The sequence below is a fragment of the Macaca nemestrina genome, chromosome 15, assembly GCF_043159975.1.
Source record: "Macaca nemestrina isolate mMacNem1 chromosome 15, mMacNem.hap1, whole genome shotgun sequence".
Lineage (NCBI taxonomy): Eukaryota > Metazoa > Chordata > Mammalia > Primates > Cercopithecidae > Macaca > Macaca nemestrina.
In genome coordinates this window covers 46,696,822-46,721,301 of record NC_092139.1, presented here as the reverse complement: position 1 = coordinate 46,721,301, position 24,480 = coordinate 46,696,822, and the positions used below count along the sequence as shown (strand labels likewise).

Below are 24,480 nucleotides of genomic sequence, written 5' to 3'. Positions count from 1 at the left end.
CCCTTTGGTTCCCTACTCTCTGGGTTGCTCAGCAAAAATATGTTTCTGTCTGCTTATCAGCAGCACTCATATTTTGTAAATGAAAAGATGAATGGATGACGAATGAATGTTACTTTTTACTGTTTCTACTCCCTTACTCCCCATCTCTATATCCACTGCTCTTATTCCTTTGGACATGCAGTTTCATCCTTCAAGATTCAGCCCAAATGTGAAATAGTAAGTAGTGGGTATTTAAATAGCTATGAATGATGACAAAAAAATTATTCTTAGTTTCAAGACGGCGATGGGGAGGACTGTCCCCCTTGTTTAGCCTTTGGGTGGAAACAAAATCAAAATGACCAATTTGGGCAAGCAAAACAATTATTTTTGAAAGTCACATTTTTGGGGTCTGTTCTCCATGAGATCACAGACGGCATTTTTGGCACACTGAAAATTTGGTGCCTTTAAGTTTTGTAAAGCAGATTGTGCAAGGACTTTGGTTCAGGTTTTCTGGATGGCTCTTTAAACATGTGGATAGATGTTGCATGGCCTTAGGCAGTTCAAAGAAGCAAGGGGATCTTCTTGGAAGAGTGCAAAAGACAGCTGAGAGCAGATGACCTGGGTTGGGCTTATGGATGAGGCAGGTGCTAGGGACAGGGCCTGTTTACCCGGCAGGGAGAGGGGGTGACTGCAGCAACTTTTGACCCTGTAGGCATGAGATGAAGGACAGGCAGAGCCTAGAAACCAGGGACAGGGTGTCCAATACGCTTGGGCTCTGGGCTTGATGCAATGCATAGGATTCTGATCCTCAGGGAGGAGATTGTGGAATGAGACAAAGTACTGAGATGGGATCCCTAAATGAGGGGACTCAATGCATGAAGGTGAGACATGATTTAGGGAACAGTGTAGGAGCCCAGTGGTTAGGATTTTCAGTCAGGTGGGTGCTGGCAGCATCCACCTAAACAAAACTGCCTTGGCCCTGGGAGAGGTGTATGGGAGATGGAGGTTACCAAGTATTACATTGGTACAATCACTCTACCGTCTAGGGGCAAACAGAGGGTAGAAAAGGCCAGGAAAGGAGTCAGACTTCCTAAGTTTACTCTGACTCTTACTAGCTCTGACTCTTACTAGCTCTGACTCTTACTAGCTCTGTGTATCTAAGTAACTTCACCACTTTATAGAAGTTTCTTCTTCATCTGTCAAAGAGGAGATAAGAGTAGCAGGTGCCTCATTTTATAGTTATGAGGCTAAAATGAGTTGGTGAATGTAAATGGCTCATTACAACGAAGGCTCCATACAGTTGATCATCATCAAAAGATAGGGAGGCAATTGCTGTCTTTATTAAGCAAACTAGTTTAGAAATCCAAGTTGGACATTGAGATCTAAAAGATCATGGCTTGCAAAGTAGTCTAAGCCATGCGTATGGGTTTAATGTTTTACTTAAACAACCTCACGAGCCCTTGCTCTGCAGACTAGGTAGTGCTCAGAGTTTTCTGGCAAACACTGGCCTTCTTTTTCTTCCTCCTCTTGGTCTTTAGTTGCTGTTAGGTAGAATTTTGATTCTTCCTTTCCACTTTTTTTTTTTTTTTTTTTTTTAACCACTCCAAATTCTTGGCCTGCTTGGACCTCTGACCTCATGGCAACTGTCTAAGCCAAAGAAACAGCTTTTCTCCAAGGCTAGCTTAGGAAAGTCTTTGTAACTCACTTGAGGACTGAGGTTGCCTGCAGTCTCGCTGCTCTAAGTGTGGTTCTGCATGGCAGCAGCAGCAGCAGCACCCAGGAGCTTGTCAGAATGCAGGATCTCAGGCCCCCACCCAGACCCGCTCAATGAGAGTCTGCATTTTAACAAGACTTGCAAGTATCTCGTGTGCATACGAAAGCCTGATAAATACTGGGGAAAAATAACTTCATCATTTGCTCATTTCCTCAAAATGCACCAGAATCATCATGGAGAACAAATGTGTTGGTTCCTGGTTGCAGCTGACTCTGTAGCTGAGGCGGTGAAATGGCTGGAGAATGGTGGGATAGCACAAGGGCAGCCTGAGGGTTGGCTATGTCCCTGAAGCTGCCCACAGCAGAAAATGCAAAGAGATATTCTTAGTACTTAGCCAGCAAAAATGCAGAGACCAAACTTCAGCATTCTGAATTGAAATTGAGGCTACTAACAGGATAGGGCTCCGTTAGCCATCACACTGGACTGAGTTTTCCACAAGGGACCATAGCTTTCTGAGACCTCCATATGGCCTGGCAGTAAGTAGCTGGACTCGGCTAGTGGTTAAGAGTGTTAACAAGTGCTGTGCACATCCTGCCTATATCCTCTCAGCCCAGCTTCTTAATGCAAACACAGGTCATTCTTTGTCTAAGAGCTCTTTTTCTGGGTGTGGGAACATAGCCTGAGTAGGGAGCCGCCTTCAATCAGTCACAAATGGGAATTTGTGGATACATACCTCAGCTCCCTCAGCCCACAGGTAGGGATAACACTGAGTTATCTATCCTGGCACCCAGAGTTTCCTAGTAGAATTGAGGTCCTGTTGTCCACTCTGGTCACTTGCTTGACAATGTACTGTGTTGATTCCCTTCCTGTGCCCTGCTCACCTACTGGTGCTTCCTGGCATCACTTTCTGAATAAGAGACATCCATGTCTCAGGGTCTGCTGCTGGGGGAAGCAAACCAAGAAAAAAGCAACAGACTTGGGTCTGCATTTTGACCCCTGTGATTTATCATTTTTTCGACCTTAGGCAGGTCACGTAATCACTTTGAGGATTAGTTTTCTCTTTAATAAAATGAGGATAATGAACTGTGAGGGCTGCTGTTAAAATTAAATGAGCTAATTAGCTGAGAACCTAATACCAGTGAAAGCTGAATAAATGATAGAGTAGTTATGGCTCAGCTATTATTCACATTTACTATTATAGAATAACTAATCTATGGTGATAAAAGATTCTGGTACTCAGGTGTTTTTTTTGTTGTTGTTGTTATTGTTTAAGAAATGAGGTCTTCAATAACAGGCTCTGAAATTGAGGCAAGAATTAATAGCCTATCAACCAAAAAAAGTCCAGGGCCAGACGGATTCACAGCCAAATTCTACCAGAGGTACAAAGAGGAGCTGGTACCATTCCTTCTGAAACTATTCCAATCAACACAAAAAGAGGGAATCCTCCATAACTCATTTTATGAGGCCAACATCATCCTGATACCAAAGCCTGGCAGAGACACAACAAAAAAAGAGAATTTTAGACTAATATCCCTGATGAACATCAATGCAAAAATCCTCAATAAAATACTGGCAAACCGAATCCAGCAGCACATCAAAAAGCTTATCCACCATGATCAAGTGGGCTTCATCCTTGGGATGCAAGACTGGTTCAACATAACGCAAATCAATAAACTTAATCCATCATATAAACAGAACTAAAGACAAAAACCACACGATTATCTCAATAGATGCAGAAAAGGCCTTTGAAAAAATTCAACAGCCCTTCATGCTAAAAACTCTCAATAAGTTAGGTACTAATGGGATGTATCTCAAAATAATAAGAGCTATTTATGACAAACCCACAGCGAATATCATACTGAATGGGCAAAAACTGGAAGCATTCCCTTTGAAAACTGGCACAGGACAGGGATGCCCTCTCTCACCACTCCTATTCAACATAGCGTTGGAAGTTCTGGCTAGGGCAATCAGGCAGGAGAAAGAAATAAAGGGTATTCAATGAGGAAATGAGGAAGTCAAATTGTCCCTGTTTGCAGATGACATGATTGTATATTTAGAAAACCCCATTGTCTCAGCCCAAAATCTTCTTAAGCTGAAAATCAACTTCAGCAAAGTCTCAGGATACAAAATCAATGTGCAAAAATCACAAGCGTTCCTATAAACCAATAACAGACAGACAGCCAAATCATGAGTGAACTCCCATTCACAATTGCTTCAATGAGAATAAAATACCTAGGAATCCAACTTACAAGGGGTGTGAAGGACCTCTTCAAGGAGAATTGCAAACCACTGCTCAACGAAATAAAAAAGGACACAAACAAATGGAAGAACATTCCACGCTCATGGATAGGAAGAATCAATATCATGAAAATGGCCATACTGCCCAAGGTAATTTATAGATTCAATGCCATCCCCATCAAGCTACCAATGACTTTCCTCACAGAGTTGGAAAAAACTACTTTAAAATTCATGTGGAACCAAAAAACAGCCCACATTGCCAAGAGAATCCTAAGCCAAAAGAACAAAGCTGGAGACATCACACTACTGGACTTCAAACTATACTACAAGGCTACAGTACCCAAAACAGCATGGTACTGGTACCAAAACAGAGATATAGACCAGTGGAACAGAACAGAGCCCTCAGAAATAATGCCACGCATCTACAACCATCTGTTCTTTGACAAACCTGACAAAAACAAGAAATGGGGAAAGGATTCCCTATTTAATAAATGGTGCTGGGAAAACTGGCTAGCCACATGTAGAAAGATGAAACTGGATCCCTTCCTTATACCTTATACAAAAATTAATTCAAGATGGATTAAAGACTTAAATGTCAGACCTAAAACCATAAAAACACTAGAAGAAAACCTAGGCAATACCATTCAGAACATAGGCATGGGCAAGGACTTCATGTCTAAAACACCAAAAGCAATGGCAACAAAAGTCAAAATTGAGAAATGGGATATAATTAAACTAAAGAGCTTCTGCACAGCAAAAGAAACTACCATCAGAGTGAACAGGCAACCTACAGAATGGGAGAAAATTTTTGCAGTCTACCCATCTGACAAAGGGCTAATATCCAGAATCTACAAATAACTTAAATTTACAAGAAAAAAATCAAACAACCCCATCAAAAAGTGGGTGAAGGATCTGAACAGACACTTCTCAAAAGAAGGCATTTATGCAGCCAACAGACACATGAAAATGTACCCATCATCACTGGCCATTAGAGAAATGCAAATCAAAACCACAATGAGATACCATCTCACACCAGTTAGAATAGCGATCATTAAAAAGTCAGGAAACAACAGGTGCTAGAGAGGATGTGGAGAAATAGGAACACTTTTACACCATTGGTGGGACTGTAAACTAGTTCAACCATTGTGGAAGACAGTGTGGTAATTCCTCAAGGATCTACAACTAGAAATACCATTTGACCCAGCCATCCCATTACTGGGTATATACCCAAAGGATTATAAATCAGGCTGCTATAAAGACACATGCACGCGTATGTTTGTTGCAGCACTATTCACAATAGCAAAGACTTGGAATCAACCCAAATGTCCATCAGTGACAGACTGGATTAAGAAAATGTGGACCATGGAATACTATGCAGCCATAAAAAAGGATGAGTTCATGTCCTTTGTAGGGACATGGATGAAGCTGGAAACCATCATTCTGAGCAAACTCTTGGAAGGACAGAAAACCAAACATCACATGTTCTCACTCATAGGTGGGAATTGAACAATAAGAACGCTTAGACACAGGGTGAGGAACACCACACACTGGGGCCTGTTGTGGGGTGGGGAGATGGGGGAGGGATAGCATTAGGAGATATACTTAATGTAAATGATGAGTTAATGTGTGCAGCACACCAACATGACACATGTATACATATGTAACAAACCTGTACGTTGTGCATATGTACCCTAGAACTTAAAGTATTAAAAAAAAAAAAGAAAGAAATAAAGTCTTGTTATGTTGCTCAGGCTGGTGTTGAACTCCTGGCCTCAAGTGATCCATCTTAGCTAACCAAGTAGTTGGGCTTACAGTTATGAACCACCAGGCCTGGCTCTAGTACCCAGTTTTGAATTTAGCATCACTAAAAATGCACTTCTGAGTCTTTTTCTATTTTTTTTAAGGAAATAGACTTTCGGTGTTCTGATTTTGCTCCCTTGCAGAACTTTCCTTCTATTTAATCTTCTCAGGTATTCATTGTGGCTTTGTGGGAAATGGAGAGAGAGGAATAATGAATAGTTTGGAGTTAATGGTCAAGCCTATTCACACAGGCTTAAAAGTTTATCATGATGGTCTGAGTAAGTTTAAGTATACCTTAGGTACCTTTTTCCTACAGATAATTCAAAAACTCAAGGGCCCAGAATTCTGGTTCATTTATAGTTGGATTAAATAACTAAGGATGTCCACTTCCACTGGTACTACAAAAAAATAGAACCTCCTCCTCTCCAACAGGCGGAAGAGTACTGTTAAGGTGTAAGGAGAGGACATGAAGCAGATGACAGTCCATGAGAGCAGAACAAGTTTAGGGTTGCATGAAATTCCACAATCCCAGTGTGTGCAGATGCTCCAGTGCAGGTGGCCATTCTTAAAACCTGTCTCACAAGTTATTAGCTTCTATCTGGACTGGTTGTATGTGTCATGCACACACAGGTTCTGAAGATCCTAAACAATCTCTGTATTATCAGTCCAATCTGTGTGGATGCGTATCAAGGATTAAGGCATCACTGCATACTAAAGCAGTTAGTACTCTCCTGGGAATGGCAGAGCAAGAAACAGAGCCAGCAGCAACTGATGCTGCACATATTTTAACTTCATTCAGTTCTTTCCCTCTCCTTATACTTTTTGCTTCCCTCACCTCTCAAGAAAGAAGTCATTCAGAGGACCCTGGAAATAACCCTGCTCTCAAGGGGGCTGTTTTTTGATGTAAATACAACAGAAGCAGAATATGCTCATGTTTCAAAGTTGTATTTAAACATTTGGGTGTGTGGGAACAAGGGTTTTGTGCACCTGTGAATGAAAGCCTAGCACTTTCCTATTGCTGCTATAAGAAGTTAGAGTAAACTTAGTGACTTTAAGACAACACAAACTTCTCTTACAGTTCTAGAGGTCAGAAGTCTGAAATGGGTTCGACTGGGTGAAAAATCAAGATATTGGCAGGGCTGTATCTCTGTCTAGAACTCTAGGGGAGAATCCGTGTCCTTGGTTTTTCCGGCTTCTGGGGAAATGCTTCCTGCATTGCTTAGCTTGTGGTCTTCTTTCATCTTCAAAGTCAGCAAGGGCTCTATAAGTCTTTCTCACATTGCATTCCCCTGACCCTCACTCTTTTGCTTGTCTTTTCCACATTTAATAACCCTATGATTGCACCAGACCTACGTGGATAGTCTCTTTACTTTAAGGTTAGCTGTTTTGCAGCCTGAATTCCATCTGCAACCTGAATTCCCTTTGCCAGGCAACATAATGTTCACAGGTTCTGGGGATGAGGGCATGGACATTTTTGGGGGGTGAGCATTATTTTTCCTACCAAAGAGAGCAGAAGAGCAACAGCAGCTTAGGCATAATAAACTCCCATGGATTAGAGGAGAGACTCTGACCCTAGCTGCACCCAATTCTCAATTAGTTGGGAAGGGCAGTATTTACCCAGACAGCTCCAGGCTTCACTATTAATCAGTTGTATGATCTTGGACAAGTTGCTTAATAACTCTAAGCCTGAATCTTCTCATTTGTAAAGCAGTTCCTACCTCATGGAATTCTTCACAGGGCTAAATAAATAAGAGAAGGCCATTAGCTCAGCATCTGGCACAGAGGCCTTTCTCAATAAATGCTAGCTGCTAGTATTAATAACAACAGCTACCATTCATTGTTAGGATAGAGATAATAACTATTATCTATTTTTCACGAGTACAAAGGGAGGGCATGAAGAATAAGTTGCTGAATGTTTTGAGAGCTTTGTACAATCGGGAGATAAAATGTAACTCTTAAATTATAATTTCGCAAAAAGTTAAGAATTTAAGTAAAAATTTTACTTGGAAATAATTTCAAACATAACAGAAAAATTCCAAGAATAAAAGGACTGTAAAGGACACCCACTTACTTTAACCTAGATTAACCTATTAACACTTTATCCCATTTGCTTAATCATCTCGTCTGTGCATATTTATAGCTATGTCTGTCCACCTGTGTTTAAATGTGTGTGTGTGCACACACATACACACACACACAAAATTTTTTCCCTGAACTAAGACTAAGTTGCATATATCATGGTCTTTACCCCTAAATAATTCAGTGTGTCTTCTTTAAGAATAGGGTATTCTCCCCCTTAAGAACAGGGTATTTTTATATGATTACAGCAAGATTCAGCAAACTTTTTCTATAAAAATCCAGATAGTTTTACTTTAGGCTTTGTAGACCACATACAGTCTCTGTTGTGTAGTCTTCTTTGTTCTTTATACGATGCTTTAAATATGTAAAAGTGTTCTTAGCTCACAGGCCGTAGGTTGTCTATTCCTGGACTATGGTGAAATGATCCACTTCAGTAGTTTTAATGTTGATACACTATTCTTATCTAGTATTATCTAATTTACCACACATCTTCCAATTTTTCAAATCAGCCTAGTAATTTCCTTTATGCATTTTCTGTCTCTTTTGGAATCTAGTTTAGGACCTGTCATTGCACTTGGTTGATACTGTTCTTTCATATGATTTAATCTGGGCCATTTCCTCAACCTTTCACTGTCTCTTATAGTATTGATATGTTTAGAAAATACAATTCCTTTTTTAAAAATAGACCATTCCTAATTTGGGGTTGTCTAGTGATAGGATTCAGTGCCCTAACCTGCATCCCATATAAATGATGTCAAAGGCTTTTTAGGGTATCATATCTGGAGACACACAGGGTCCGTTCGCCCCTCACTGATGACTTCCAAGCAATAGCAAATGGAAAAACAAAAACAAAACAAAACAAAACAATAAAAAAATCAAACAAACAGAGAATAGAGAAATTCTGAGAGAACACTGCTTTAGAGACAGATGATCTTCAGAATTATTAAGTATTTTTTTTTTCATCCAATGCTGTTCAAAGCTTTAACTTAAAGCTTGTGTCTCTGTTTCCATCTCTACTAGACATATGAGAAGGCAACTAAATGTTTTGAGAAAAACCAGTTTATTCAGGGAACAGTATGGTGAGAAGTGGAAATTCCAGGTGCCTTTTGTTGATTTTTGAAGTACATACATTCTTAACTTGTGTATGCATCTTAATTTTTGTACATTAACTGGCCAAGGTCTTATCTGTCAGCCTCTGCTCTAGTAGTTCAGCCCCACGTTCAGGTCACGCTGAAAGTCCTGCTGCTCTGTGCATGCTCCAGATTAGTTTTCTGCTTGAAATAATCTTTTCTTCTTTCCTGATTAGAATTATCTTAATCCTTCAGCATCTACTGCAAATGCCCTCCATTTTATGCAGTTCCCAAGGAGAAACAGATTCTTTATTTTTCCATAATGTTTTCTACTGTCCCTTAGTGGCACTGACGACAATGACGAGGGTAATAATAGTAATAATGTAGCAACTACAAATAATTCAGTAGTTTCCATTGCCAGGCATTGTGCTAAGCACTTATATGCCTTTTCCAACCATGGTATTATTTGTGTATCACAATTATCCTCAGTTTTGGAATAGGAAAATTGAGATCCACAACGTAAAGTAGTGTGTCTAGGACCATGGTCTCACAGTCTAATAAGCTAGAGGATAAGGACACAAATGCATGGGTCAAAGCCTGTACTCTGTTTCAAAATATTGGAGCAATGGTTTTAATTTTATATATATTGTATGATTATAATAATATTGTTAGCTTAAATTTACTTACAGGGACACATACAGATATTAAGTGTACAATTCCATGAATTTACATAAGAACGTAACCATTACCCCATCAAAATATCGTCCCAGACAGTTCTTTTATGCCTCTTCTCACCAATTCCCTCCCTCCAAACCAGAGACAAGCATTAATAAGATTTATATCATCATAGATTAGTTTTGTCTATTTTTGAATTGACTGTAAATGAACTCACACAGTATGTATACACATTTGTGTCTGGTTTATTTCACTCAAACTAATTAAAATAATTTTTCTTGAGAGTCAGCCATGTTATGTGTAGCAGTAGCTTGTTGCTTTTTTTAAATTGTAGAGTAGTGTTCTATTGTATAAATAAGTAACAGTTTTTTTCTACTCTCCTGTTGGTAGACAGTTGGATTGTTTCCAGATTTTGGCTATTATGAATAAAGATGCTATGAACATTCTTGTACAAGCCTTTTAGTGGACACACAGTTTCATTCCTTTTGGGTAAATATCTAGGTATAGAATTTCTGGGTCATATACAGGGGCATGTTTTGCTTTATAAAACTTTGCCAAATAACTTTCCAAAGAAGTTGTATCATTTTACACTCCATAGGCAATGGGTGCATGTTCTAGTCGCTCTATATCCTTGCTAACATTTGGTATTGTCACCTTTTTAATTTTAGCTATTTTAGTGGGTGTGAGAAAGTGCTGTAGCCAAAGTCCATACTCTTAACCACTACTTGATGTCATCATGGCCCATTTCACTTTATACAGTAACTTGCATACACATCTGCCTTTCCTACTAGATTCCAAGCCCTCAGGTAGCTAAGATATTCCTTATCATTTTTATAGTCCTTCTGAATCAGAAGCTCAATAAATGCTTAATAAATTTTGGCTCGGAACACATTCTCTGCCAACTTTCAATCACGAGTGTAAAAGAGTAGAAAGAGGAAGAGTGAGGATAACTAATATGACAGTTGTCTGGTGGTATATCCCAGGGCACACTGACAAGGTCTCAGGACAGCTTAGATTAAAGGAGGTTCAAAACAATAAGATTCTAGGTCTTAATATCTCTCAGCATGCATTATAATCATCTGGGGAACTCTGAAAAAAATGCGGATGTCTTGGCCCCAACCCAGCAGCGGTCATCTTGGAGGATTTCTACCCTAAAAGCCTTAAGCTGGAGACTAGGGAATGCTTGGTCAATGATTAATGGAGCTTACGTTTAGTCTCCCAGTTGGTCATTTATATATGTATGTATGTTTACTTATCTGTCTATGCATATGACAGATATTTGGACTGAGTTGATCTGAGGTGGGCACAGTCATTGGTCTTTTATGGATGTTCCCTAGATGCCACTATTGTGCAGCTAGCGTTAAGAGCAGTGACACAGTAGAATGGAGTGAAGAAATAAGAGGTTTACATTGATGATGATAGTGTTGATCTGTTCCAGAGAGATAATAATCCAACTATGTCTCTCTCTGGAAGTGAGATTATCACGTTTAACCACATACGTAGATGGAACTACAGTTGAATGACTGCCTAGCTATCCCCTTTATCCTTTGCCAACTAGACAGAGCCTTTGATCAGCAATCATCTGTCACGTTGAAGAATCAAAGGGCACAACACACTTGAGCTAATACCAAAGGCATTCCTTGTACTCTCTTAATAAATGTACTCGGAGCCCTGAAAGATGTCTACTCCAAACATGAATTCCCAACACTGCCAAAATGATTTGAGTCTAGATGTGACAATCTGTGATATTTCAGGCAGAGCTGAAAGAATTTAACTTGGCTTATCAAAGTCTAAAGGCAAAATTGAGTGTCCGATGCGAAATGGACAAACGAAGTCAACGTATTTTGAATGACATTAAGCTAGATGTTATAGCCACCGTCTAAGTCTGAGCAGGCCACAGTTTGGCTCTTCTGGAAGGTCTGGTCCTGAACTTCACTCTAAGTGTTCATCTTCACATAGCTACTGAAAATGGCTCAGTAAGGCATAGCCAGACCTCACCCCACTCAGTGAGAGCCATAGATTTTTCAGTTGAACAACTGTACGAGTTAGACAAGGGGGTTCACTTGAGAATACTCCCATGCATTTTGTTTCCTCCCTCATGGGACAATTGTCCTTTGGTTTAAGATTGCTGCGAGGTGGGCAGAACAGAATTGAAACAATTCTTCCTCAGTTCTCTGTCAACCTTCTTCTTGTCACTTCAAACTTTGTTACCTCCTTGGAGGATGGAGGGGAGAGCTAGGAAGGAGGAACAGGGAAAAATGGAGAAGGGAAGGCAGGAGAGAAAGGTGGTAAGGAAGAAAGAGAAAACAAATTTATATGTGTACACGTGTGTGCATGTGTGTGCATGGATGCACACATGCACAGACAGAAGGGAATTTTCCAACGACAATAACAAATTAGAATCAAAACCCTTCAGCTAGGAGGATCCTTACCTATCACAGAGTTTGACACCTCATTTTACAGATGAGGAAACTGAATGCAAGAAAGATGAAAGGATTTATTTATTTATTTATTTATTTATTTATTTATTTATTTATTTTTTGTTTTGTAAAAGGGCTTTAATGTGCTCCATAAATGCAAACTAATCAAATGTGAAGACACCTAAGTGCTCTTTTCACACTATCATTTGGTTTGCAATTTTGGTAATGGCACAAGGAAAAATCCCTCAACTAGGATAACCAGATGGAATACTCAAAGGCAGATAAAAGAGAGAAGACATAATGAACTAAAGATGAATTTATTCCTTCATTGTTTATGTTGTAGTGAAGAAATGCCATGAGAAGTGTTGGCAGAAGTTTGACATGAAAGAGCTGAGCATAATCACTTCATTCCTCTTGGCGTAGGGCAGAGCAGTAGGCTGCTCTTGGAAAAGAAAGAGATGTTTCAGGGAAGAGCAACAAAAATAATCAGGCACTGAAAAAAAGAATCTCTGATGAAAGGATTTATACAAAGTGACGCAGTAAGTCAGGAGCATAGCTGGACGAGAGAACTCAGGTGTCCACCACCATCCACCTCCTTCAAAGTGTTCCCTGATGATTTCCATGCTGCCTCATCAAGTCTCCAAAAGAAATAGGCTTCTGCCTGCTCCTCACCACCCAACCGCACAAACCAGAGCCTGAAAGGACATTTCAATGAAGTTGAATAGATGGTTTTGTTAGGTGGGGAGCTGAGCATCTGTGGGTGGGCAAAGTAAAAGGAGGCATTCTTCTAAGGAATAGGCTCATTTTTTAACCGACCATAACACAAAACTTAAGTCTCCAAACTTCCTCAAGACAGAGTTGTAGAAAGGGAAGAGTTATAACACTTCTGATAATTAAATGGCAGTCCTAAGAGATCAATCGTGGCTCTAGAGGCCACATTGCAAAACCACTAACAGTGACATTAATGTGTTTGGGTTACACTTAACAATCTGGATGTTTAATGCTCTTCAACCATTTGTTCCAGGTCACCAGAGGTTAACAAGCCAGTAGTGAATATAAACATAATTGTGTTTCATGAGGCTACGTTGTCAGCTTGAAAAACAGAACAAAGCCTCATCAATAATCTTTACTTTCTTCTAGGAGCAAGCCAGTACATGTTGAATAAATACATTGACACTCACTGTTGTGTTTGAAGATTCTTATGGTTGCACCTGAGAGTCGGGCCCCAAGCACAAGCGATGTGTGGTTTAACTCATCACTTAAAATGAGGCATCCCTGTGCAGAAAGCAAGCACACAAAACACAAGCCAATAAATAAAACCAAGGAAAAACAACTTGAGGGGACAGGAAGGCACTCTAAAACCCGCAACACCAATTTCTAAAACTCACTTTAATTCTAAAAGGCCAAGAGTTTAACCTGGTGTCTATATGGATAAAATCATGTATAGCAGTCAGCTGATGGAGATGGGAGTTGTTTTAAGATATTACATGTTCACGGCAACATTTACGTAGAGTTTGCAGTCGAGAAGTTCATCCAAGATCTTTGTTAAGCACCAGGGAGAGCCTAAAGTGTTGATCTCCGACAGGAAGATTGGTAGGTTTTTGGGTGGGTTATGAACTTGTAGGGGCACTTCCATGAGGGATTATTTGGAACAGTTGTAGTTATTCCTACTGAAAGGCAGGGGTCTTTTGTGCAGGACAATTTAAGCTCTTACTTCTGATTCTCGTTTTCCACTGTATTAACATCCCATGTAGGCAAAAACATCACTGTTTTACAGTCAAAAACTTTGAATATGGAAAAGTATAGATGGCAATTCAGTCTGCGGTATGTGGATTAAGTCAGTCTAACTTACTGCTTGCAAGTTACTCTTTGTAAAATTATTTTTCTTTTTAAGTTAAACATTTCTAAATCGCAAAACTGCTTAAGCATACCAAAAATACAGGCAAATTATGGTGAACATTTGTCTTTTGTGGCCTTCCAGAATCTTTGAATTTTCCCTTATATTTCTATAGTTTCACACATAGCCATGTTTTGAGTTTTTCTGAGGCAAAAGCCACAAACATTCCCATATATTTGTACTCTAGATATATGCATTTTTGTAATTTTTCTGGTGGAACATTTAGGAGCTATTTGTAAGCCTACTACTTCGCCTTTCCTGAGAACAGGACATTCTCCTACAAAAATCACAATTCAATGATCACATTTAAGAAGTTCAATGCTTTTACAACACTATCATTTGATAGACAGTTCAAATTTAAATTTCCCCAACTTTGCTAATGATGTCTTAAAGCTCTTAATAGACATCATCATTCCTTTGATGTTGTTCATTGCAAAATCCAGTCTAAGACCATACATTGCATGTAGTTGTGATGAGACACATTTTCAAAGGCATAAATTTGATTAATGTACTTGCTTACTTGCAATGAACCAGCCAACTTCCCATTTTTTTTTTCTGAGGAACAATTTCAAACGCCGGCATGATTGTCACTATATGGCTCATTGCCATTTGGCACCTGCTTTCATTTCTGATCTTTTCTTTGACCACCATTCTATATTCTAGTTCCTCCAAACCTATGTATTTTACACATGCTGTTCCCTCTTCGTGTCCTAAATACAACTTATTTATCAGTTAAAATTCTGTTCTCCTCTCACCATTTTTGCACAGACATTGCAGACTTTCTCAGGAAGGGTTTTGGGCAGCTCTTTGTCCTTCCTCAAATATGGGCATGCCTTTTCTATGGTATTTGTCCTACTTTGTTCAGTATATTTTTCCCCCGTTAGACTCTAAAGTACATAAATTTAAAAGACACAGGTCTTGTTCATCTTTGTATGTCTTGTATCTTCCCTTATATGAGGACATAGTAGATTCTCAAGAATTGGTTTATTGAATGAAAAAATAAATGAGTAACATAGGAAAAATATTTTGTCCAAGTAAATGCTTAATAAATACTAGCTATGAGAAGTTGCAAATGGGAACTCAGGAGCCCAAAATTATGATTGCTTTGTTAAACTGTCTTTGAAGATGAATTCTGACCCATGTCTAGGGTTGCAATTATATAATCAGCAATATCATGAAAAGATTTGCTGGACTAAGCTGCATACTTATTCAAAAATACCGATTTCCAGTCAGTTTCTCCTAAGAAAAGAACCTTCTCACACATACTTCTTCTTTTTTTTTCTTTTTTCTGAGATGGAGTCTCGCTCCGTCATCAGGCTGGAATGCAGTGGCCTGATCTTGGCTCATTGCAATCTCCACTTCCTGGTTTCAAGCAATTCTCCTGCCTCAGCCTCCTGAGTAGCTGGGACTATAGGTGCGCGCCACCACGCCCAGCTAATTTTTGTATTTTTAGTAGAGATGGGGTTTCACCATGTTGGCCAGGATGGTCTTGATCTCTTGACCTTGTGATTTACCTGCCTCGGCCTCCCAAAGTGCTGGGATTACAGGCATGAGCCACCGTGCCCATCTCAGCCATACTTCTAACAAGGACCTGCTCAGAGTTACAATTCTTAGGAGTAATACAGTAGAAGACAATTATGTTAACAAACTTCTCACCTTTCCAACTAATGCCGGGATATTCATTGAGTTAGTTGCGAATCCCATCCCAAAGACCATAGCTGCTTCCACATTCAGGAACTTAGCCACAAGGTCCTCCAGCTCCTTGTGCTTATCCAAGGTGCCTGCACATAAAATTACATGAGGAGTGAGCCTTCACTTTTCAACAAGGCCAAGATTGAAAACTCAAATTCCAGTACATACACATCACCAAAAGACCTATACAAGAGTGCTTGTAGCAGGAAGATTTGCCATTGCCCGAATCTAGAAATAGCCCAAATATTCAACTATTGTAGAATGGAAAAATACAATGTGGGGTATTTGTATAGTGGAATTCAATACAGCAATGAGAAAGAACGAACTGCTGCTCCACACAACATTGTGGATAAATCTCACAAATCTGTTGTTGAGTGAAAGAAGTCAGATATCTAAAAAAGTACAGGCTGTATGATTTCGTTTACGTAAAGTTTGCAAACAGGCAAAACAAATCTACAGTGTTAGAAGTCAGGATAGTAGTTATTTTTATTAGGAGCATGAAGACGGTTTTTAGATTCTCTGAATGTTCTATTTCTGCATTTGTTACGTAGGTATGTTTGCTTTGTGAAGATCCATTGAGCTGTATACTTACGACTGGTGCACTTTTCACCATGCCGTAAGTGAAATAAAATTTACAAAAAACACCCACAATTCTCTCTTTTTACTCTACATCTCACAAGTAATTAATTAAATTATAACCCCATCAGAGTTTCCCCACACCTAAATGCAAAACGGATTCAATGACTTCCATAGATACCAATAATTTATTGAATCTTATAATTTATTGAACCTTTGGAGTGTACTAGATACTTGTTAAGCCCACTATTTAGGTTCTCTCATTTAATCTTAGAAGCCAATAATGCAGGTATTTTTACTTCACAGATAAGAAAACTGAGAGTTAAGAGGTTACCAATAAAAAGCAACAGAGATAATCTAGTTTAACTCCAAAGTGTAGTTTTTACCTCTTTACAATCGCTTATATGTTTGCCCTTTGATCCCTCCTTAAACATAATCCCCTCATGCTTTGCTACAGCAAATGTTGATGCTCGCTCCTCATATTTTCTGTTTGCTATCACTTGAACTCCTAGGTCTGCACAGTCCAATATGGTAGCCACCAGCTATATGTGGTTAGTGCAATGGAGAAACTGAATTTCAAGTTTTATTTAATTTTAAGTAACATCACCAACTGCAAATTTATTTTTTGATAACATATTTCATATTAATTATTGGAAATTTAATGTCTTTATTAAGATATGCTGTAAATATAAAATATGTGTCATTTTCTGAAGCCATAGTATGATGACAAAAAGAATGTAAAATAGTACTTTTTTTTTTTTGAGATAGAGTCTCGCTCTGTAGCCCAGGCTGGAGTGCAGTGGTGTGATCTCGACTCACTGCAGCCTCGGCCTCCCGGATTCAATCAATTCTCCTGCCTCAGCCTCCCGAGTAGCTGGGACTACAGGCGCATGCCCCCACGCCCGGCTAATTTTTTGTATTTTAGTAGAGATGGGGTTTCACCGTGTTGCTCAGGCTGGTCTCGAACTCCTGAGCTCAGGCAATCCACCCGCCTTGGCCTCCCAAAGTGCTGGGATTACAGGTGTGAGCCACTGCACCCAGCCCGATATTTTTTATAGTGATTACACATTTAAATGGCAATAGTCTGACATACTGTGTTAAAGAAAATGTATAATTAAATTGATTTTACCGTTTTTTTCCTTATTAAATGTGGTTATTAGAAAATTTAATATTACACATGCGTCTTGCCTCCTGTTTTTATTGAGCAATGCTTTCTAAATGATATAACTGACAGAACGGAAAAATGTACAAGTGGAGAGATGCTGTAATTTACACACATAGAACATAGGAGCTGTTGCTCGGATTTAAGTTACAGGAGTATTGTTATCATGTTTAGGGCCGCTATAAACATACTTCCTTTTGCCCAAGGATCAACATAGTTTAATATACAGAGTATGATATAAGAATGTATTTAAATTGGTAAATTAGTTTTCTTACTGTGCTAAAATAGTGAGAAGGTACTGAATGGTCAGTTCTAAGATTTCTATTGCATTTCATGTTGAAGAGGACACTTCTTGATCTTTGCCGTTCATGAGAGGTCACACTGAGGGGCCTTGCTTTTCAAACCAGAATTTATTTATCCCCAAAGTTATTAGAAGACATAGTAAAACAAGCGTTCTAGGCCAGGTGCGGTGGCCCACGCTTGTAATCCCAGCATTTTGGGAGGCCGAGGCAGGTGGATTACCTAAGGTCAGGAGTTCAAGACCAACCTCTCCAACATGGTGAAACCCCATTTCTATTAAAAATATTAAAAAAAAAAAATTAGCCTGGCATGGTAGTGCATGCCTGTTATCCCAGCTACTCAGGAGGCTGAGGCAGGAGAATCACTTGAACCCGGGAGGCGGAGGTTACAGTGTGCCGAGATTGCCCCACTGCACTCCACCCTGGGTGACAGAGTGAGACTCCATCTCAAAAAAACAAAACAAAACAAAAAACAAACAACAACAACAACAAAAACAAGTGTTTTTTTCTGTTTTTTTTTTTTTTGATTATACTTTAAGTTCCAGGGTATATGTGCACAATGTGCAGGTTTGTTACATATGTATACATGTGCCATGTTGGTGTGCTGCACCCATCACATCAACTCGTCAGGACCCATCAACTCGTCATTTACATTAGTTATAACGCCCAATGCCATCCCTCCTCCCTTCCCCCCTCCCCATAATAGGCCCCGGTGTGTGATGTTCCCCTTCCCGTGTCCAAGTGATCTCATTGTTCAATTCCCACCTATGAGTGAGAACATGCGGTGTTTGATTTTCTGTTCTTGCGATAGTTTGCTGAGAATGATGGTTTCCAGCTGCATCCGTGTCCCTACAAAGGACACAAACTCATTCTTTTTTATGGCTGCATAGTATTCCATGGTGTATATGTGCCACATTTTCTTAATCCAGTCTGTCATTGATGGACATTTGGGTTGATTCCAAGTCTTTGCTATTGTGAATAGTGCCGCAATAAACATACGTGTGCATGTGTCTTTATAGCAGCATGATTTATAATCCTTTGGGTATATACCCAGTAATGAGATGGCTGGGTCATATGGTATTTCTAGTTCTAGATTGTTGAGGAATCGCCATACTGTTTTCCACAATGATTGAACTCGTTTACAATCCCACTAACAGTGTAAGAGTGTTCCTATTTCTCTGCATCCTCTCCAGCACCTGTTGTTTCCTGACTTTTTAATGATTGCCATTCTAACTGGTGTGAGATGGTATCTCATTGTGGTTTTGATTTGCATTTCTCTGATGGCCAGTGATGACGAGCATTTTTTCATGTGTCTGTTGGCTGTATGACTGTCTTCTTTTGAGAAATGTCTGTTCATATCCCTTGCCCAATTTTTGATGGGGTTGTTTGTTTTTTTTTTATTCTTGTAAATTTGTTTGAGTTCTTTGTAGGTTCTGGATATTAGCCCTTTGTCAGATGAGTAGATTGCAAAAATTTTCTCCCATTCTGTATGTTGCCTGTTCACTCTGATGGTAGTTTCTTTTGCTGTGCAGAAGCTCTTTAGTTTAATTAGATCCCATTTGTCAATTTTGGCTTTTGTTGCCGTTGCTTTTGGTGTTTTAGACATGAAGTCCTTGCCCATGCCTATGTCCTGAATAGTATTACCTAGGTTTTCTTCTAGGGTTTTTATGGCATTAGGTCTAACATTTATATCTCTAATCCATCTTGAATTAATTTTCATATAAGGAGTAAGGAAAGGATCCAGTTTCAGCTTTCTACTTATGGCTAGCCAATTTTCCCAGCACCGTTTATTAAATAGGGAATCCTTCCCCCATTTTTTGAAAAACAAGTGTTCTAATAGTCAATCTGACTCAAGATTTGGTGCAATGTTTAAAGTTTACATTGTAATTTCAAACTTTGTATCATCAAAGATATATTATGGAACAGGAAGACAAACTGGTATTTAGGAATAAAACATGGGCATATCATTTGCCAGATTTGCGTTTACCTAAAAGAGGCTTCTTCCCAATGGGAATGGTTCCAAGAATAGGCAGTGAAAAGGCCAACAGCCTGGGTATGAGGAGACTAGGTTCTGGCTTTAGCTCTTCCATTACCAGCTGTGTGGCCTCTGGCTACCTTTCCTGGAAGTTTGCAGAGGGATTCAGATAAATGCCATTTTAGGCTTTCCCAATGTTGCACGTGCTATTTCCTCCACATAAAATCATCTTTTTGCCCTTCATCTTTTCTCTGAAGCCTTTCTCAGCTTCCCCAGGGAAAACTGGTCATTCTTCTCATCTGAGATTGAATAACATTTATCATATGATGATTGCAGCACTTATTAAGTTGAACTGAGAATGTTCCCAGGGCAATCTTCTCTAGTACAGAAAGAGTCCTTGGGGTGCAGATACTGTATGTGAGACCTCATGACTTCCATAGATACTGACAATAGTATCATAGATGGCCATAGTATCAGACATTCTGATGGTGTCATAGATGTTTGTCTTAGCAACCACAGTGTCTAGCACAGTGCTGACACATAGTAGGTACTTGTAGAGTTATATGGGGTCTTTTGATGAATAACTAAGACAGGGCTGAGCTTAGAGTAGGAGATGGCACAGGGAAGAAGATCAAAAGGCCATGCAATGCCAAGGCAATAAGGTGACTAGGCAGTGAATACCTGCCTGAAGACATTCATTCCTAGAGAAGTCTTCTAGTAAAGACATAAGGTGCCCAAACTTTGCCAACTTGATATATTTTCCCCTTCCTGCCCAGAGGGTCAGGTGACAACTGGTCCAGTCACCCAGAAGTGCATGAGTAGAAGTTCATGATGCAACTCCATTTGTCTTTCTCCACCCTTAATCTTTCCAAAACCTGCTATCTCAGGAGCTTAATCTACAACAGTTGCATCACTAAAAGTTGTTAGGTTAATGTGGAATGTGTTGTCACACAAACAGCCAGCCAACTCATGAGAAGTGGGTGTGTCTAAGACCATTCTGAGAAATTGCTCACTACAAGATCCTTTCCATTAGACCTGGCTTAAAGACAGGGAGGAGGCTAGGCACAGTGGTTCATGCCTATAATCCCAGCACTTTGGGAGGCTGAGGCAGGAGGATTACTTGAAGTCAGGAGTCTGAGACCAGCCTGGCCAATACGGTGAGAACCCCATCTCTAAAAAATAAATAAAAAGTAAAGTAGCTGGGCGTGGTGGTACGCACCACTCCAGCTATTTGGGAGGCTGAGGTGAGAGGATTGAGCTTAGGAGGTTGAGGCTGAAGTGAGCTATGATCATATCACTGCACACCAGCCTGGGTGACAAAGCAAGATCTCATTTAAAAAAAAAAGAAAGAAAGAAAGAAAAGGAAAAAGAAAACAAGGGAAGAGAGAGGAAAAAGGAAATGCCAGTGTCTATCTGAGGTCTGAGGTCCCCAGACACAGTCCTTTTTCAGGATTTCCAGTGGGCACGTGGTTAGCAAAGTGATTTTTAGCTGCTAGATGCAAGACCAGTTTCTACGACCAGATGTCTCACAGCCAAGTTACAAGTTAAGAGCGGTTTTGCATCTAGGGGCTTACCTTCATTTATATAGAAAACAATAATCCCCAAACTCCATTACCATGGAATTTCTCTGTTTAGTGCTCATAGCTCAGACTTTATTAACAAACCTGAAAGATTCCCAGGATGGCTGAGGATCTTTCACCACTTCTACTTCAGGAAGCCATGCCTTTGAAAATCAGATTGGACTGGTCTGGCGTGAGGTGGGTTTTTAAAGGAATAATGAAAAATCTTCCTTTTAATCAAGGGCTGCTTTACTCTTCCTGCTCTTCATATTCTAAAAATAAAAATGTAGGAAGAGCTTGGGGAAATAAAGTAGTCACTAGAAGCTTTGCTTTCTACAAACATTCATTCAGGCTATACCCTGATTGAGTAAAGGTGTCAACTTGCAGTTGGTGGTCCAAGTACTTAGGTAATTCTGGAAATCAAGTACAACATTTTGTCTTTGGTATACAAATATTGGCATTTTTTAACTCCTAAGAAAGCATAGTTATAATGCTAGCTGAAGGTATAAATAAACCCACAATAGCTTTTTTTTCTGTTTCTCTGTGACATTTTAGTCTCTGAAAGTCAGTAACAGCCATAAATTGGCTATTGACAATGGATCTCCAAATTGCTGTGTTATGCATCTGATGAATCTTATTTTTGTCCTGGTGGTTCATTTATCCAGTGTTATACTCAAAACCTGCCTTATAAATAAAATAAGAAACACAAACTGGAAGTATCCTCTTGTCAGCTCTCTAAGTAGTATTTTCATGTGCCAAGTGCCATGTTTGCTGCCATCAGTCACATAAAAAACTAGATTCAAGATAAAGTACCAATATTCTATCTATGGACTATATGCGTGTCTACTGAATTTTTGTTGATACTGACTGGCTCGTACTCTTTAGGCAGATATTACTGGCCTACATATTAATGTTGGTTAATAGCAAAGAGTGTGGGCGTTATTAACAAACCTGTTTCACAACTACCAATTCTTCTTTTGTAGCCCACATGAAGACTATTTTCCAAATTGTAACTGTAGCCACTTTTGGTCCAGAGTGTCCTGTTCATAAACTGTTTCTTAGACCTGGCCTAAGAGAAGGCTGTTTGTTATGGGGACCTGCCGGCTGTCCCATCTTGCCATTCACACTGTGAGTCAGAGCTATGAGTTCACATTTGTGGCACTTTGCTTGAACTGGTGATTCTTGCATTAAAGCCAGCATTCACATTCTGCTTAAAGAATTCTACCTTGGAGTTCATCCTTCAGAAGCATTTGGGGCACTCTGCTGCCCTCTTTGATCCACTTCCGTCCAGTCTAATGGAGGTTATAAAACAATATTGCTTCTCGAGTGACTTTGTTTTTCTGGCCAACATTACGAGATAGTCTGGAAGAAGCCAGATGTAGTATCTGAAATGGGTCTAGATCATACAGTTACACTGAGCATAGGCCACTGCTGCTGGGCTAAGAGACCCTCCATCATGGTGAAGTCTGGAAAAATGGCGGAAATAACTTTCAACTGCCCACTTACTCGGGCCTTCATTTTAAACAAACCACAAATCAACCTGCCTTTTGGCAGGTTGAAGCATTAGCAAATATTAGATCAGATGTAAATAAAAACCTTAAGTGGGGCACAGATATATAATTATGATGGTCCTTCAGATAAAATAATTCTGATGAGAGAAGATTTTCTAAGTAGAGAGAATAATAACTTCTCTTTCATCCCCTGGTCTCCATTATCTTTTTTTTAAAAAGTTTTATTGATTTTTATAAATAATGTGTAATGAGTGTTCACCAATGTATGATGATTGCTTAATTTAATCCTCATACTCTATATCCTCTCTAGTCCTCACACCTACACATATTCTATAAAGTAAGCAACTGTATCCTTATTTTACTAGTGAGGAAACAGGTATCCTTATTTTATAACGTGATGCTACTTAAAGGAGACAGAACTGATAAATGCAGACCATCTACTTCACAGTGTGCCAAGCTAATATACTGAAATGTTTTAAGCCTTATCTCAATTGTCATCCAATTTTTTGAGGTGGGTACTATTATTATCTTCATTTTATAGATGAGGAAAAAAAAACTTGAGAATTTAGTTTACTCTCAAGACCCCTTGGAGGTTCCAAGGTCACACAGTTAGTAAGTTTAGAGCCAAGATTCATATTAGCATGTCTGACTCCAGAGATGAAACGCTTCATCACAATTCCATGGCTTTTTCCAAAGCAGGAAATTTTGGCAGCTGCTAGGCCAAGGGGTGCTAAGCATCTGTATGTTCTTAAATATATAAAGATTTGTTGTTATAAACATCATAGACAATTTATTGAAATATTAATATATGCATGTTCTCCTTAAAAAGTTTTTATTCCCCCTCTTCCATGTTTCATAAGTAACCAGGTTGGGTTTAGTTTTTGCTTGTAAAGAGGTTCATGATACAGGGTCCAAAGCAGGAATTATTTCCTTCCAGTCTTTATAAAAGCTACACAAATTGAAAGGATTCCATTAGGAGTACTCAAAGGAGAGGAATCAAGGTATGTGAAGCAGAGAGTGTGAAGAGGATTGATCACGACTGGAGTCAACGGATCCATTCATATCTCTTGATGGTAGCTGCCTGGGGACAGTTGCAAGTTGCATGAACATGGCTTGGATGCTAGATACTGGAGTCTCTATCCTCACCATGGACTCCTCGGCCTTCAGCATAGGACAGAAACACTAGGTTTCTGGACCACAGGGCTTGTATTTAGTTAAACAGTGGGTCAACAGTGTTGACCAGTGTGGTTGTGGGACCAAGGACCAGGAGAAAGCCCTGATGTTGGGAGCTGCATAATAATCTAAAAGCTTTGCTCCATCTTGAAAAATGGGAGCCTCAATATGGACTAAAAGTAGAAATCCAGATTGGGAATTGGGTCCAATATTAACTTGGTAATAAAAAAAGGAACTTGAGTAATTCTTACACTCTTGAGTTTGTGATACACATGGCCTTTCCATTCATTAACTATGTTACCTTGGGAAAGTTATTGAGACTTTCAGGACTTTGGTATGCACTTTCACAAAAGTAAGTTAGACTAAACTCTAGGGACCTTGCTGAACCTCAGTTCTGTGATTTCATTACTCCCTCTGTATTTTACTTTGACTAAATAGCAGAGAATTAAGTCTGGAAGTAGTATATGACAAGATGAGAGGCTCTATATTGTGCCTTTGATGAATATTAATACATAGGCCCCTATGTGGTCTTTTAGTTCTAGCTCTTCATTGGAAGAGTTTATTCTACTCCTTCTGGGCTCACTAATATAAACTCAAATTATACAGGGGCTCCAAGCTGGTGAATAGTTCAGAGGAATATACACATCTTTACCCTGAAGGA

At 39.4% G+C, this 24,480-nt stretch overlaps 1 protein-coding gene across 8 annotated transcripts in view; it reads right to left on the bottom strand.

Moving 5' to 3' along the window:
• LOC105481500 (serine palmitoyltransferase long chain base subunit 3) overlaps window positions 1–24,480 on the bottom strand; it is a 176,715-nt gene that overhangs the window by 71,120 nt on the left and 81,115 nt on the right. For all 8 annotated transcript variants that reach the window (XR_011613526.1, XM_071079673.1, XM_071079672.1 and 5 more), the window contains 2 exons: window positions 15,529–15,653; window positions 13,157–13,250 (listed from right to left, as the gene is read on the bottom strand). Coding sequence is in view for 7 of the 8 variants with exons in the window: in XM_071079673.1 (XP_070935774.1) it covers window positions 13,157–13,250; window positions 15,529–15,653 (219 nt within the window). In the remaining variant the exon portion in view is untranslated. The remainder of the gene's footprint in view (window positions 1–13,156; window positions 13,251–15,528; window positions 15,654–24,480) is intronic.